Source organism: Macaca fascicularis, chromosome 10, assembly GCF_037993035.2.
Source record: "Macaca fascicularis isolate 582-1 chromosome 10, T2T-MFA8v1.1".
Taxonomy (NCBI): domain Eukaryota; kingdom Metazoa; phylum Chordata; class Mammalia; order Primates; family Cercopithecidae; genus Macaca; species Macaca fascicularis.
The window spans coordinates 91,761,600-91,778,766 of NC_088384.1; the positions used below are offsets into that span (position 1 = coordinate 91,761,600).

The 17,167-nt window shown below is 39.3% G+C and overlaps 2 protein-coding genes across 12 annotated transcripts in view; one reads left to right on the forward strand and one right to left on the reverse strand.

Moving 5' to 3' along the window:
• The first annotated feature begins 24 nt into the window (after positions 1–24).
• On the forward strand, positions 25–1,605 carry ROMO1 (reactive oxygen species modulator 1). 2 transcript variants are annotated; one of them, XM_005568874.3, is made up of 3 exons: positions 25–75; positions 256–386; positions 1,423–1,605. In XM_005568874.3, exons 2-3 carry the CDS (start codon positions 256–258, stop codon positions 1,529–1,531), a joined length of 240 nt encoding a protein of 79 aa, XP_005568931.1. In that variant the 5' UTR covers positions 25–75; the 3' UTR covers positions 1,532–1,605. The 2 variants fall into 2 exon arrangements, with proteins under 2 accessions (XP_005568931.1, XP_065379115.1); XM_065523043.1 differs by having other exon boundaries at positions 25–386.
• Positions 1,606–4,418: 2,813 nt separating this feature from the next.
• The window catches only part of RBM39 (RNA binding motif protein 39), a 40,205-nt gene continuing 27,456 nt past the window's right edge, over positions 4,419–17,167 (reverse strand). For 5 of the 10 annotated variants that reach the window (XM_045362854.2, XM_045362852.2, XM_074005197.1 and 2 more), the window contains 7 exons: positions 15,095–15,299; positions 13,612–13,689; positions 9,910–9,960; positions 7,871–7,952; positions 6,045–6,150; positions 5,486–5,564; positions 4,419–5,398 (listed from right to left, as the gene is read on the reverse strand). In XM_045362854.2, coding sequence (XP_045218789.1) covers positions 5,298–5,398; positions 5,486–5,564; positions 6,045–6,150; positions 7,871–7,952; positions 9,910–9,960; positions 13,612–13,689; positions 15,095–15,299 — 702 coding nt within the window. In that variant the 3' untranslated portion in view covers positions 4,419–5,297. Of the gene's footprint in view, positions 5,399–5,485; positions 5,565–6,044; positions 6,151–7,870; positions 7,953–9,909; positions 9,961–10,992; positions 11,131–13,611; positions 13,690–15,094; positions 15,300–17,167 lie in introns of those variants that run through there. The other 5 variants (XM_045362855.2, XM_045362853.2, XM_074005198.1 and 2 more) reach the window with 2 other exon arrangements.

Below are 17,167 nucleotides of genomic sequence, written 5' to 3' on the forward strand. Positions count from 1 at the left end.
TCATCGGGCCTCGAGCGCCCTCCCAGTCGTTTTCCGGGAGAGACGTAGAGCTGAGCGACCGAGGCCGCGAGCTAGGTGAGGTAGGCGCAGGGCGACGCGGGGCCGGAACGCGAAGAGGGTGTTGGAGTCGGGCTACCCATGGATTTTCCTTCCCTGACTTCCCCCGAGCCCTTGGGCCCACTTCCCGCCTGCCGCCTCCGTCCACGCCCGACTCTTGGGCCAGCGCCTGGGCCCACACTTTCCTATCCCCCGCAGATGCCGGTGGCCGTGGGTCCCTACGGACAGTCCCAGCCAAGCTGCTTCGACCGCGTCAAGATGGGCTTCGTGATGGGTTGCGCCGTGGGCATGGCGGCCGGGGCGCTCTTCGGCACCTTTTCCTGTCTCAGGTGAGGGGCGCGGGCGGTGATCTCTGGGTAGGACAACCAGATCTTCCGGCCCTACCCCATTCGGCCTGGAGCCTGAACACAGCCTCCTAATCCTTTAGACTTCCCTCTCTGTCCCATCGCGAGCCAGACTCATTCCAAACCACCTTCAATCTGAAAGGTCAGGTTGGAAGGGTCAGTGCTTAAGAATTTGAGCTTTAGAGTCAAACTGCTTTCTGGCCCTTTTCTTACTGGTTCGGTGACTTTAGGCAAGTTGGAGACTGGGTTTCCTTAAGTGTAGAATGAAGACAGCGTCTACCTTATAGAGTTCTAAAAATTCGATCAGCACACTTTGCACAGAATCTGGCACATATTAAGTGCTCAGTAACTGGTTACTACTGTTGCTTTTATTTTTATTTCCAATTGCGCATGAGGAAAGAAACTTGTTCAGCGGTTTTACTATTCTGGATACAGGATACAACAGAGATAAAGCAGTCAAACTTTACACTCTGAAAGTCATTTTCACATTTAGGAGCTGTTATTGCTCTATCTCCAGATTGTAAATTACCATTTACCGAGTACTTACTCTATGTTAAGCACTGTGCTAAATCCTGTAGTTTTCAAAATCCTGTAAATAATGAGATGCCCATTTCACACTTCACACTACGTGTAAATTGCAGAGGTGGCTCTTGAACCCCAACCTTACTCCAAAATCATTAACAAGAAACTAAAAGATAGATGTCTTTATTGGGTCTTATTTAACCTGCAGGCAACACCAGTCCAAAAAACTGGTTTCTCTGCCTATGTATTTTACACTGCATCTGCTGCCTTCCACAAACTGAAGGCAGTTAATATGACATCCACCAGAATTCCCTGGAGACCCAGATGGATCTTTTTCCTTCTCATTACCTACCCCAGGTAGTAAGAGGTAATATCCAGTAAGTGGAAAATGAGATGTAGGGGTTGCTAGACTAGTGTTAGCAAAAAATTGGAAAGGAGCAGTTAATACTCTTTCTGGTATTTTTGTTACCAAATAGCCCCATCTTGGTTTCCTCCTCAGGATCGGAATGCGGGGTCGAGAGCTGATGGGCGGCATTGGGAAAACCATGATGCAGAGTGGCGGCACGTTTGGCACATTCATGGCCATTGGGATGGGCATCCGATGCTAACCATGGTTGCCCACTACATCTATCCCTTCCCATCCATCCCAGCCCACGTACTAATAAAAGAAAGTCTTTGAGTAGTCAGTGTTTTCTCTTTCATAAGGCCTGCCTCTCTTAATCCAGAATTGGAAAACTTGGGAGTGTCGACTACTTTCCATAGATACTAGTCAACTAATTACTCAGTACAACTCTGTGCTTCTTACCACGATCACCATTTTAAAGGAGAAAAACTACTTTAAAAAACGGATTTATAAGCCAAAATTTCCTCGAGGTCACACGTTGCATTATTTCCAAAGCATTGTTCATCCTGAGGTTGGTTGGTTGCTTGGTCGCCCAGGCTGGAGTGCAGTGCCATGATTTCAGCTCACCGCAACTTCTGCCTCCTGCATTCAAGCGATTCTCCTCCCTCAGCCTCCTGAGTAGCTGTGATAACAGGCACACGCCACCATGCCCAGCTACATTTTGTATTCTTAGGCCGGGTGCGGTGGCTCACACCTGTAATCCCAGCACTTTGGGGGGCCGAGGCGGGCTGATCACAAGGTCAGGAGATGGAGACCATCCAGGCTAACACGGTGACACTCCATCTCTACTAAAAATACAAAAACTTAGCCGGGTGTGGTGGCACATGTCTGTAGTCCCAGCTACTCGGGAGGCTGAGGCAGGAAAATCGCTTGAACCCAGGAGGTAGAGGTTGCAGGGAGCTGTGATCGAGCCACTGCACTCCATCCTGAGAGACAGAGCGAGAGTCCATCTCAAAACAAAAAAATTTGTATTCTTAGTAAAGATGGGGTTTCACTGTGTTGGCCAGGCTGGTCTCGAACTCTTGACCTTGTGATCCACCCGCCTCCGTCTCCCAGTGTTGGGATTACAGGCCTAAGGCACCATGTCCGGCTCGAGGTTGTTCTTTAGATATACTTAGTGGCTTTATCAGAAAAAGCAAAACAATTTTTCCACTGTGAAAAAAATTAGAAACACCAGCCACTTCTGTAGCTTCTCAGCTGGCTAAATTCCAGATGATTTTCTAACCAGTCATCAACCATCTCTATAGCTTGCCATCCACAAAACTTACTAGAGTTTGATGATAAAAAGCTTCTGTAGTGAGGCAACTGTCCATCTCACCTGCCTAGGCCACGCAGACCTTGGAGTTACTAACTTGCATTGCCCATTAAGCATTTCTTAAACAGAACTTTCAAAAATGGTAGTCATTGTTATTATGAAGATAAAACTAAATGAACACTTTGGAATACTGACAGGCAGGAGGAAATTAAGGACATTACCAGATTAGCTACAGATTTTCAAACCAGTGGGATGCTGACTCAGGAACTGACTGGACATCAAGTTTCACCCAAAATGACCTGTTTTCCATGCACAACACTATTCAAGTTACTACACTCCAACCACATTTCCTCTGAACGTTAAACACCAAATTTCATTCTGTGGTAGTGACTAAATTTTGGCACAGATGAGATTAACCACTAAAGGCCATGTTTGCTGGTCCGGTTCTCTAGAAAGCAATGACACAGCAGATTTGTTTCCTGTCAAGACTTGGTTCAAGGAAAAAATTGATAGCAGGGGATACTTTGGAAAAAGAGCACACTGACAGAATGTCTCTGCCCCAAAGAACACTGCGGTCTAGTATTGAGAAATTTTCAATGAGGCCATGCACAGTGGCTCATGCCTGTAATCCCAGCACTTTGGGAGGCCAGGACAGGTGGATCACTTGAGATCAGTTTGAGACCAGCCTGGCTAACATGGCAAAAACCGTCTCTGCTAAAAATACAAAAATTAGCTGGGCACAATGGTGCACACCTGTCCCAGCTATTCAGGCGACTGAGGCGGGAGAATTGCTTGAACCTGGGAGATGGAGCCGAGATCACATCACTGCACTCCAACCTGGGCCAAAGAGGAAGACTCCGTCTCAAAAAGAAATTGAACTTTGGGAGTTTCTATTCAAATTAAATCACCAAAACAATGGAATGTCAAACAAAATGACTCGTATGAAATTCTGGGCCGGGCGCGGTGGCTCAAGCCTGTAATCCCAGCACTTTGGGAGGCCGAGGCGGGCGGATCACAAGGTCAGGAGATCGAGACCACAGTGAAACCCCGTCTCTACTAAAAATACAAAAAATTAGCCGGGCGCGGTGGCGGGCGCCTGTAGTCCCAGCTACTCAGGAGGCTGAGGCAGGAGAATGGCGGGAACCCTGGAGGCGGAGCTTGCAGTGAGCAGAGATCGCGCCACTGCACTCCAGCCTGGGCAACAGCGTGATGAAAAAAAAAAAAAAATTCTGATGCTCCCCCAAACTCAAGCTCTTTAAATAAACTTAAGTCTGTAAAACTTGTGCTTCAATGCCAACAAAAAAAAAAAAAGTTGAACAAATGAGGTAAGGAAATCAGTATTTGAAGGTAAATTAGGAGCAGCATTGCCTACTCATAAGATTTACCAGGATACAAACAGTTGAAGAGAATTGAGTATAAATGGTGATGGCTTACTTTCCACCTAGTATGAAAGCTGAAAACCCCTTAATGCAGTAATATATGCAGATATATCAATTTGGGAAACCAGTTTGAAGTTAAGCCATTTTGTTAAGTATGTATTGTAAATGGTGAAACTTTTCTTCACAAATATGCCCAATGCAGGAGACCAAGAATGCCCAGGTTTTAAGGCCCGGCTGTTGGCTTTTCTTTTTTGTAAACCCCTCAGTTTTGATACATTCTTCTAAAATACACAGGGCTAGACTATAATGGCATAAAGGAATTCATGGGGGGCAACGTGAGGGCAAGTTTCCGCAGACTTGGCACATTTTCCCAAATGGCAAGTAATGAATTGCAACTAAAAGAACCTAATACTCTATTCTCAAATTTCTGTAACTTTAAAACATTCGAAAAATGAAGATTTCTTGTGGCCTTTTTAAGAGACTTTTATTTGAGTGGTTCTTACAAAGATTGTTGCAATATGAAAGTCATTTGTTGGATAGAAATATCAAGCTGTCTTGTCAAACACACTGAAGTAACCCAAAAATATATTTCAGAGCTCACAGAGCTTAAAAAGAGCAAAGATTATATGCAACCAGACAAAACCTATTTCTGCATTTCCTATTTCTTTCTCAGACTGCTTTGCTTACCAGACTCTCACTAAACATCTTCAGGAAATGCAGGGATCATTTTGTTTGGAATTTTAAGACACACCAGAACACATAGTATTTACAAAGAAACTTTTACAGATACATTAATTGAAAAGATACCATCAAGAAATATTGTAATTTTGAAATCTCCCTTTCTTGGCAATTAATCAGAATGCAAAATGAGATGCTACCAAACAGCCCTTTAGCTGTCTTCTATTTCCATACACTAGATGTGTATTTCAGAAACCTGCTCAACCATCAGCCAAATATCAACATTAGTGAAATGTGAAATGTAACTGCTGTGTAAAAAGTTAGGCTTCTGAAACAGTAAAAACATTACATCCCTGGTCTGCCTTTTTACAGAAAGCACATTTGTTCTCCTAGAGCTATTCCTATAGTTCATTAATTTTCTACATGAACATTTTAAAAGGCAGAACAAGAGAACAGTTTTGTATACAGTGGGATTTACTATTTAGGGAGAATGAGCACACTGCATTCCTGTTAACATTTTTATTTTTTCAAGGTAACAGGAAATTGTATACAAATGACAGTAGATCCTTGCCTCTTTATTTTTATCTAAATAAAAGATAACTCAAGATGAATTCTCAAGAAAGAAAAAAAGCTATATACATAAGGGACTATATCTTCCTTCATCGTCTACTTGGAACCAGTAGTTGTGTTGCTGTCATAGAATCAGGAAACAGGTTGTGGTAAGTTGGAAGAGGTACATACGCTGCTGTTATCATTTTACCTATTGAAAGAAACAGACATGTTGGGTTTAACGTCTTCATTTTAGAGTCCTAATAACAATGAATAAAAAAAATAAATTCAAACTCACCAGCAAACCACCTGCCATGCAATGCATTGACAGCAGCAATAGCTGCAGCAATTGATGGGCACTTCACATACACATTGCCCTAAAACACAGAAAAAAATGAAAAAAAGGTAAAGATGTTGCTGTATACAAAATAGACCCAAGTTAAGTTTATTCAAGTTGCCTGCAGAAACTTAGTGCTCTATAACCACAAAATGGTTTACCATAATTGTTCCACTGGCTAGTAAGTATACGCAGAATTTCATTGAAAAATGACTTATGCTCCCAAACTTGCCCTGTTTTATCTTTTCTCTATGATTTATATGCAGCCTAAGAATGAATCAAGATGCCAAGATTTCACAGCAAGCTTTGAGAGCATTACTAGAAACTCCTCTCATACCCTGATCAAACTGTTACTGATTTTCTTTTATTTTGGAGGGTTTATTTAGCCACTATATTAAAGCTACTTTCAGGTACACACATACAAAAACTATAATGGAAGACAGTGACCATAGCATGCACCACATGTGTGAAGATTAAGTAGAGACAAACAACCTAACATCATTTATAAAGATGAAAATACCTGAGCTGAATTTTTGTCAACATAAATATGAATAACTCCTCCATGTTTATTACATTCTTCAATCACATCATCCTTAATCTCTGTATCCCATCCAACTTCTTCTTCTCTGTAAGAAAGTATTAAGGACTCTTAAATACTATTGAAACAAACTGTATATATTTACAAATGTATCAAAAAAATTAAATATTCTATTAATTAAAAAAATACTTTGGAAAAAAAGCACACTGACAGAATGTCTCTTTCCCAAAGAATACTGCAGTCTGGTATTGAAAAATAAATTTTCAATGAGGCCGGGCATGGTGACTCATGCCTGTAATCCCAGCACTTTGGGAGGCCAAGGTGGGCAGATCACCAGAGGTCAGGAGTTTGACACCAGCCTGGCCATCATGGAGAAATCCAGTCTCTACTGAAAATACAAAAATTAGCCAGGAATGGTAGCAGGTGCCTGTAATCCCTGCTATTCTGGAGGCTGAGGCAGGATAATCACTTGAGCCCAGGAGGCAGAGGTTGCAGTGAGCCAATATCAAATCCCTGCACTCCAGCCTAGGTGACTCCGTCTCAAAAAACAAAAAAAGTTAAAAGGTATAGGGCTCTGGGGAAAATCAAAGCCAAATAAGATAGAAAACATTGATCCCAACCTAATTTTATGACTCCGCATAACCTGCAAGTGACTTTTAAATAGTTAAATGGGCCAGGCACAGCAGCTCATGCCTGTAATTCCAGCACTTTGGGAGGCTGAGGCTGGCACATCACTTGAGGTCAGGAGTTCAAGACCAGCCTGGCCAACATGGCAAAACCCTATCTCTACTATAAAGATATAAAAATCAGCCAGGCATCATGACACATGCCTGTAATCCCAGCACTTTCGGAGGCTGAAGCGAGCAGATCACTTAAGGTCAGGAGTTCGAGACCAGCCTGGCCGACATGGGAAAACCCTGTCTCTACTGAAAACACAAAAGTAGTTGGGCGTGGTGGTGTGCACCTGTAATCCCAGCTACTTGGAAGGCATGAGAATTGCTTGAACCTGGGAGATGGAGGTTGCACTGAGCTGAGATAAAGCCAGTGGCGCCACTGCACTCCAACCTGGAGTGAGACTATGGCTCCAACAAAAAAAGTTACTACTTCAATGCTATCAAACGATACTTACTACAAAAGTTTATCACCATTTTACAGATAAATTTGGTACTGGGAAAACAAAAGAATTCAAGACTCTTTGAATGAAACAGTCATACAACTGTCATTATATGAAATGTAACTTATCGAAATCAAAACAAATCTACATTTTGATTGGATGTACTATAATATAAATACGATATTTAAAACCAATGAGAAGAGTTATATCCTAATCACTAGCTAGGCATAGTTTCCACGCCTGTCTGAAAAATTATTTTAAAAGGATCAAAACTATGCAGTTTCAAATGAAATATGGAAATACCAGGCCGGGCGCAGTGACTCACGCCTGTAATCCCAGCACTTTGGGAGACAGAGGTGGGCGGATCACATCAGGTTGGGAGTTTGAGACTGGTCTGACCAACATGGTGAAACCCCGTCTCTACTAAAACTACAAAATTAGCCGGGTGTCGTGGCGCATGCCTGTAATCCCAGCCACTCGGGAGGCTGAGGCAGGAGAACTGCTTGAACCCGGGAGGCGGAGGTTGCAGTAAGCCAAGATCGTGCCATTGCACTCCTGCCTGGGCAACAAGAGCGAAACTACATCTTAAAAAAAAAAAAAAAAGAGAGAGAGAGAAATATATGGAAAATATCTTTTCAAAACAACTCTATTAACACTTTGATAGGAAATATCAAGAATAAAGTCCATTACTTACGTTTGAGGGTTAAACATGTTAGAGAGTTGAAAACATTGTGTTGCAAGTGGCTGAACAGAGGCAGCTGCAGCTAAAGCTGAAGCTAAAAAAAGAGAGAGAAAAATTAGTTTCATGGAAAATGCATGAAAGTATCCCTCATAAATACTTAAAGGAAACCAAAAACCCACCCCAAGCATGTAACTAGGATGTCACTGGAGTATTTTACTTTATTTAATACTGCTACTAAAGTATGTATCAGTAGCTTTTAGGTGCCAGAAAACTGAGGTAACCTAATACTTGAAACAGACATTCAGAATCCTATTTTTAACAGGGAAATTAAACTTTACGTGTTATCAAAATCAATTCGATTAGACAAAATCTCAATACCCGAATAAGAAGGGATAAAACAAAATCCTTGTGAAATGCCAAATAAATCTATATCCTTTCCTATCTCTCAGCTTTCTGCCCATGAAGTTTTTTAAATCTACAAACTGTAATTATAAAAGAATTAAAAGACATATAAAAATCATCCAAGTGTTTAAAGACAATGTCCTAGAAAAATAAATCCTATTATAACAATCCTATTAAGAAAAATAAATCTTATTAATGTTTTAAAAATGATGCTTTAGCACAATAAAAGAACACTGAAAAGAGCAGCATATATGTGTAATATCCACTACTACCAAAACATACTGGGGTTTGAAGTTTAAAGAGCATTTTCCAAGACAGTTGCTCCAATGCTTTCATGTGATTTACAAAAATATTACCAGTAGCTGTTACAGAACTCACCGTAATCATATTATCTGACCAAATTTCATTCCAAAACATAATAACAACAAAGCTAAGGATAAAACAGTGCATTAGAAATTACGGTAATTAAAATAAACGATCACTTAAAGTATCAGAACTATTACACCGAGAAATTAGGGCTGTGCATAAAATATATCATAAAATGATGACTTTCTGGTAGCATTACAAGTACTTTAGCTTCTCTGTAACATACAAGTATTTTTTTCTTTTATAAAGTTTTATTTTAAACAAAATTTTAATGTAACATCAAATTCTACTGGAAAAGTTAGATTCGAGAGTGTATTATAACTATGCAAAAATGAAAATCACTGAATAGCTTACAGAATATATGGAAGTATCCTTGAAAAAACTAGAAAGTCTAAACACAACTGAGGAAGGCTTGATTCTTCCAGTTTCTCAAGTTTAGTATGATTATATACCATGAATACTAAAAAATATTAAGAAAATGTACTATACAAATATTCACGTTCAACCTAGATCAATGCAGAACACAGTAAATCTGGGAAAATCTTTTTAAAATCTCTTAACAAAACAGCACTGAGTAGAAGCATCTTGTTTGTGAAAAAATTTAATTATTGTCTATGATGGAACATGACATATCTTTCTCATAATCATTTCCCTAAACATTAAGCATACTTCTACAAAAGATACAGAACTTACATTAACAGCAAAATGCTCATGTCAAGCAACAGAGATTTAGTGATAACTAAAAACAAGAAATCATAGCCTACTTAATGAATGGTTTCTCTGAAATATGCTTGCAATTTAAGTTTGGATAAACCTCTTATTGCTTGGTACTGGCTTAAATAAATCACTGAGTACTATGTCTTAAGCAAAAAAAGGTGAGTTTTACAGCATGATTCGTAATTTTATACTGAGACAACTTCCAGATTCCACGTTCTAAAATACTTGCCTACTCGTTAACAAGAAAATACTTTATTTCCTGACTTCTATATGCAACTTATCAACACTCAGAACACAGGCATAAAACAAAAACAAAGCTGAAAATTTTAAGCAAACTAAAGCAAAAAAAAAAAAATGTTATTTTGATTTTTTTTTAAGTCCATTAATTTGGGTTAGGTCTTCTGAAATATAGACAGATTACTATGAATATACCACTATGTGCCATTGTGTCAAAATTCAGTCCAAATTACTGGTATAAAAATATGACAATAAATACAGAAAACTGTCTTACTACATTTAATTCTATTTCAAAGACAAAAATAAAAAATAGAAACACTTCAACTCACCTTCAGTCTGCTGGGAAAGTCTTGTTTGCAAATCTATAACAAAAGAGAATTCTACAGCTCAGTGCAGGAACAATGAAGAGCCTCAACTAACAGGGTAAATGTCAGGAAAGCATTAATAAAAGAGGACTACAACAGCAGGGTTTATTGAAATGTACTTAGTAAAACCTGGCAGCAAAACCTCCTTCCCCATTCCTCATTGACAAGGCTTTGGGGCCTTTTTTTTCCCCCTATTATCCTGGGAAACTTACTTTTCCCTCTCTCTTCCTAGACTAAACTACTCTTCCATATCTCAAGTGAATTCCACTACACTACTATACAGCTGGGAATAATGGGAAATGGGGAAAGGGAAGCACACCGGTCAGAAAATGACTGAAAAACCCTGATCTTGAGAATTCAATTCCAAGTACTTGGGAAATACAAGTATTTATATTTTTAGAGGCCATAGTACTTAACACTTTAAAAGGATATTGTAAAATTGTAAATAGTGCACATAAAAAAGCTGTAACAGTTTCAATTATTTCCCAATTTAGGAAGAACATCACCATTGGGAAACATACCATTCCAAAAGTATGTATATATTATTTTTTAAGGACTTTTCAAAGATTTAACTTGTCAAATCTAGCCCATAATGGGTCAACTTTATTAATGATTTCCTGGCCTAGTGTAAAAATTTAGCAAGGCAGGCATAAAAATTTCTGGAGTTTTCTTACAAGCTATGAAGTTTAGGAAAATCAATCAGTATTAAAAATAAGAGGGATGTGACCAATATATTTTCTCATATAATCGTTAAGATTGTTAAGATTTCTACAGTGGATGCCATCTTAAAGCTGCTACAGAGTGCAACAGTGGCAAGTCTGAAGATTAAGTCTGCCACGGTGCTATAATGCTCTCCTGAAGTTCTTTTGATAGAAATATGTAACATCAAAATTCTGATTCAGTAACCTAATTTTCAATAAAATCTGATTCGATTTCAACACTTTATTACCACATATACGGGTTTCTTGCTGGGGAGAGAAAACGATCATAAAACATGGGCAAAAAAGTACCGGGATGTGCAGCCCAAGTTGTATCAGGATAAAATACCTGGGTCCCAGGTGCTCAAAATTGGCATCTCAGGGAGCTGAAGAAATGTAACTGGTGTATACTGAAGGAACTTGAAGACATGACCATGTGAACAGTGTCAGTAAACTTTAAATAATAACACAATTTGTCTTTTTTTTCCTAAAATGGGAAAAAATGTATAGATATCAGAAATCCATGCTATTTTGTCTATCAACCCAATCTTAATTTCAAAAATGATTTGTCATATCATTTGGACAAAGTAAAAAATAAAGCATGGGTTTCATAAAGATAAAGACTCTAACCTATCTTAGAAAGGGCCTATCAAACTGGCAGAATAAAATAATGTGGATATAGTGATGATCCACCCCTGGTTTCACCCAATAGCTTTAAAAGACTTAGGGGACAAGGGCCTCAAACACAGTGAACACTCAACAATTTTATTTCAACAGGTTATATGTAGTATTTTAATGACCACCATCTGGAGAAAAACATCCAGTTACACAGATATTCACCTAAAACATGAGTGTTATTTAATGCAGAAGAAATTTATAGTAAGTCTAAAAAAACAGAATGATCTTTAAAATCATCTCTACCACCAGCACTAAAAAAGAGAATATAACAAGATACATAGACAAAGGGTAGGGACTATTATCAGGAATCCATATGGAGTTTTAGGATTTTAGCTGCCTACATTCAAACAATCTTAATATAAACTACATGATAAGAAAGAACCCGAGAGGCACAGTCATACATAATAAAAGAAATAATGGCTGACGATAGAACTGGTATTTAACAGAGGATAATCTTCAGTTAACTGAAGATATTCAGAGCAAATGAAGGTATCTGATACAGCATCCAGGGTGTAACAGTAATTGTCTATAAATGACCCCTTTTTGTCACTGTATCAATTCCCTGAAGGCTGGAACAAATCTTTCACCACCCTTTAGTGGAATACCTAGAACAGGAACTAAAAATTTTCTGAATTGTCAAAGAACAATATGAACAACGGGAAGCAAAATAGGTAAACAGTTTTCTGGTTTAAAAAAAAAAAAACAAACTTTTAAACTGCAATAATAGGGTATAATTCTCTAAGTAATGAATTTAGTATCAATTAGAGCAAGTAGCAATCGACAATTATTCACTATAAAGGATCAAATAGCTAACACTATAAACTCAAAATATGTATTAATCCAATGGAATAACTTAAGGAGGGATCAAATGACTGCTAAATACACAAATGCCTTACTGGTTGATTCTTCTTATAAGTATAAACTGGCATCGTTGTCAGAAATTCTAGGGAGTAACTGCTTGTCAAATTTCAAGATAAGTCATACAATTTGATAGAAAGGAAATGAAACCAAAGGCAGGTTTTCTAAAGGTACTCACACACTTAAGAACATCCACTAAGAAGGCAAAGCAGTGAAAAAATAAATGTAAAACCAGAAATGATCTTCTACTTTAATTGAATATTGAGCCTTCAATTTTGAAGAAAGTCATGAAGCAACCACAGGACCTCTCCAAACATTCAGATGCAGTACTACCAGGGTCTAAAATATATCTTCTGAGTTACAGTCTCACTTCGTATATAAGGTCAAAGGACCAGCCAGGTAAGGCTGCTCATGCCTGTAGCCCAGGATTTTGGAGGCTGAGGCAGGCGGGTCTCTACACTACAAGGTTCCTCTTATAATGTTCTAAAGGCATGTCTTTGACATTTCAAAATTAAATCCTATCCTATCTCCTAGATTTGGGTCAATGTAGAAGTTACAGGTAATTAAGGCATGAGGGCCCAACACAGTGGCTCACATCTGTAATCCCAGCACTTTGGGAGGCCAAGGCGGGCAGATCACTTGAGGTAAGGCGTTCAAGACCAGCCTGGCCAACATGGTGAAACCCCATCTCTACTAAAAATATCCCTGCTACTCGGGAGGCTGAGGCACAAGAATTGCTTGAACCCAAGAGGTGGAGGTTGCAGTGAGCCGAGACTGCACCACTGCACTCCAGCCTGGGCAACAGAGCAAGTCAACTGTCATAAAAAAAATAATAAAAAATAAATTTAAAAAGGTGGGGAGAGGCGCGCGGGGGAATGAGTGTTTTATAAACTAAATCCCTTTTTACACAATTATAAAAATGTCAATTCACCCTTCTTTTCCTGTTGTGTCCAAAATCTCCATCTCCCAATTCATGATCTTAAATTTATATGTACTATTAAAAAAAATAACTGTCTTTACACTCTTTACTACAATAGTTTTAAGTAAAGCTTTTTTAAATGCCTCTGGTATTTTCTGAATTCGAATATTACAACAAATATTTTTTCGATCAAACAATATAGACCTTGTAGTATTCAACAAAAGTGATATATTTTAAAATATATCACTTAATTTAATTTAAAATATATTATGTCAATGAGTTTCAACTAAAAACTGGGGTGCAGGGTTTAAAATTGTCCTGACAGCTCATTTTGATGCATGGTTAATTCTAGCCTACATCTCCACTTCCTTAAATAGAAGACTAGAAACTAACAGGTTATAAGTACTTGATGAATTGAATTCTCAGTAAGTCCTTTTGAATGTAAAAATTTGGAAAATTTTCGAATTAGATGAAAAAACAATGATTTAAAATTAGAAAAGATTCAATTCCTACCTGCCACAGCACCAAATGCCAAAGAGCCACTCATCTGTAGAGCTTGCTGTGCTGCTGGTGGAATCTGCAAACCTGTACCTGTAAAAGAATAGTCTTAAAGTTCTTACTATGTTGAGAGCAGAGAAACGAAGTTTCCTGGGTGGTTAATATCATGATCACTTCACTAAAACAAACTGCAAGGAGGGCCGAGTGTGGTGGTTTATGCCTGTTATCTTAGCTAGCACTCAGGGAGGTGGTTCACTTAAACAGAGATAGGGATCAACCTGGGCAACAACTGTGAAACTCCATCTCTCTCTCTCTCTATATATATATATTTTTTGAGATGGACTATCACTCTTGTTGCACAGGCTGGAGTGCAATGGCGCAGTCCCAGCTCACTGCAACCTCCCCCTCCCAGGTTCAAGTGATTCTCCTGCCTCAGGCTCCTGAGTAGCTGAGATTACAGGCATGTGCCACCATGCCCACTTAATTTTGTATTTTTAGTGGAGACAGGGTTTCTCCATGCTGGTCAGGCTGGTCTCAAACTCCTGACCTCAGGCAATCCACCTGCCACGGCCTCCCAAAGTGCTGGGATTACAGTTGTGAGCCACTGCACCAGGCAGTAACCCCATGTCTTAAAAATAACCAACGAGGCCGGGCGTGGTGGCTCACGCCTGTAATCCCAGCACTTTGGGAGGCCGAGGCGGGCGGATCACAAGGTCAGGAGATCGAGACCACGGTGAAACCCCGTCTCTACTAAAAATACAAAAAATTAGCCGGGCGCGGTGGCAGGTGCCCGTAGTCCCAGCTACTCAGGAGGCTGAGGCAGGAGAATGGCATGAATCCGGGAGGCGGAGCTTGCAGTGAGCCGAGATAGCACCACTGCACTCTAGCCTGGGCGACACAGTGAGACTCTGTCTCAAAAAAAAAAAAAAACCAAAAAAACCAAAAAAACAACCAACAACAACAACAAACAGAAATTAGCTACAACAACAACAACAACAAAAAAAAAACAGAAATTAGCCACAACAACAACAACAACAACAACAACAAAACAGAAATTAGCCAGGCACGGTGGTAGTGGTTTACTACTGTTAGTCCCAGCTAATTAGAGGTTAGGGTGGGAGGACTTCAGCCAAAGAGGCAGAGGTTGCAGTGAGCCAGAATCGCACAACTGCACTCCAAATTGGGCAACAGAGCTAGACCTTGCATCAAAAAATAAGAAATTACAAAAAGAAAAACTTGTAATATCCTAAGTATGACATGTAAACACTACATAAAGGAAGTCTTGCAAATTATGCTGTGGTGTTCAAAACACGTTAATATAGATTTCCACACATTAATACAAGGCACATCATCTATAAAATAACATGCAGTGTGCCCAAGGATAACGCCAACTACAAAATAAGATAAAATCTTTTTCCACTTCTTAGTTTGCATGGCTACCTTTCTTTTCCATTACAATACCTACAGTAAATCATTCGTAGTAGCAAGGAACACTTACCCTCTGCAAGTCTTGCCATTAACTGAAGACGACCAGTTGTTCCCAAATCAATTCCAGTCCTTTCCAGTTCATCACTGTCCAAAAATGAACTAGCACTCGAAGCATCAGTACGTTCAGTAACATGACCAACTTTCATTGGCCTTCCTGCTAGTTCAAATCCATTAAGTTGTTCCAAAGCCTTTTTGGCACATTCTGAATCAGAAAACTATACGATGGGCAAGGCGGGGACAGGAGACAGTGTTTTAGTTTTTAAAATATAAACTATACTTTAAAATACAAATTTATTTTTAGTATATTCAATAATTACTCCTGAATACTAAGGTAGAATTTTCAACTGGTAAGTAGCAAACATAACACACATGAAGACGACACAAGCAAATTAAATTAGGCTTGTTGATGCGGTAGTTTACATAGAAGATATTACCAGTAATGACAGCTTTATATTTGAGAACATGGGATCGTGGTTAGAAAATGTGAGAACTGGCTGGGTGCAATGGCTCCCACCTGTAATCTCAGCACTTTGGGAGGCCGAGGCAGGCAGAACATCTGAGGTAGAATTTAGTACTTTTCTAATAAAAATGTGCCCACTGACGAAAGTCAATATAATCCTCACATATAAAACACTACTTTTATATAAGCAATTAAATGCTTAACTTGATGTAAATTACATATATATAAAATTCTGATTTACACATATATCCACAATGGCTTATTTGGAGGAAAAAAGGTGGAAAATATCCACACTAAAGTTACTAGAATAAAAAAATAAAATTGGTGAGCTATGTTTCATAATTTTCTCCTTTCACCAATTCACTGAGGTAGGTAACAGCCCAATGACAAATTAAACAGATTCGCTATCAACATAGGAACAGGCTTACATTTTATTGAAATGTAGATATAAGTCAACACTTTTAATTTCCTGACAGAGATATATAATGTACTTTAAAAAATACTGTTTCCAGGCCGGATGCGGTGGCTCACGCCTGTAATACCAGCACTTCGGGAGGCCAAGGCGGCGGATCACGAGGTCAGGAGATCGAGACCATCCTGGCTAACATGGTGAAACCCCGTCTCTACTAAAAATGCAAAAAATTAGCCAGGCAAGGCGGCGGGCACCTGTAGTCCCAGCTCCTTGGGAGGCTGAGGCAGGAGAATGGCATGAACCCAGGAGGCGGAGCTTGCAGTGAGCCGAGATCACGCCACTGCACTCCAGCCTGGGCGACTGAGCGATACTCCGTCTCAAAAAAAAAAAAAAAAAAACACTGTTTCCAGGACCTTAAAAGATTACAGAGCTCACACATCTGAAAAAAGTACCATCATGTATGAGTTTCATAATGAGATGTTAATACACAAAAACACTTTGCTTTTAAAAGTAAAAGGCATATCTTCTTAAATCTTCTTACCATTACTTCAACTGTCACCTCATAACCCTACTAAGACAGGGCAGCCATGGCTAGCCAAAAACACTTTTTTAAAAAAATTTTTTGAGACAAGATTCTTGCTCTGTCACCCAGGCTGGAGGGCAGTGGCGCCATCTCAGCACACTGCAACCTCTGCCTCCCGGATTTAGGCAATTCTTCCTCACCCTCCCTAGTTGCTAGGATTACAGGCACCCACCACCATGCCCCGCTAATTTTTTGTATTTTTAGTAGAGAATGGGTTGCACCATGTTGGCCAGGATGGTCTCAATCTCCTGACCTCAGGTGATCCACCCCCTTGGCCTCCCAAAGTGCTGGGATTACAGGCATGAGCCACCACACACAGCCCAAAATCATTTTTGATAAGACAATTCTAGTCTTGGTTGTGAGGTATGTACATTAAAAAAAGGATCTTAAGTAAAAAAGAATTGTTAACAGACCTTCGTTTATTTAACTGTTAACAATGTCTCAAAAGGTTATCAAAGATGAAAGTATAAAACATTCAACTACATGACTATCTGGCTGACCATATATATACATCCTATATATATGTATATATAGGATATAGTAAAGGATAATAGGAACACAGTAATATAGTTTGGATCCTTGTCCCCTCTAAATCTCATGTTGAAATGGGATCCCCACTGTGGAAGGT

Excerpts from the sequence above, each read along its gene's own strand:
- ROMO1 (XM_065523043.1), top strand. The coding sequence starts at position 139 with ATGGATTTTCCTTCCCTGACTTCCCCCGAGCCCTTGGGCCCACTTCCC. Across the intron at positions 387-1,422 it reads GGCACCTTTTCCTGTCTCAG|GATCGGAATGCGGGGTCGAG; the intron begins GTGAGGGGCGCG and ends TTTCCTCCTCAG.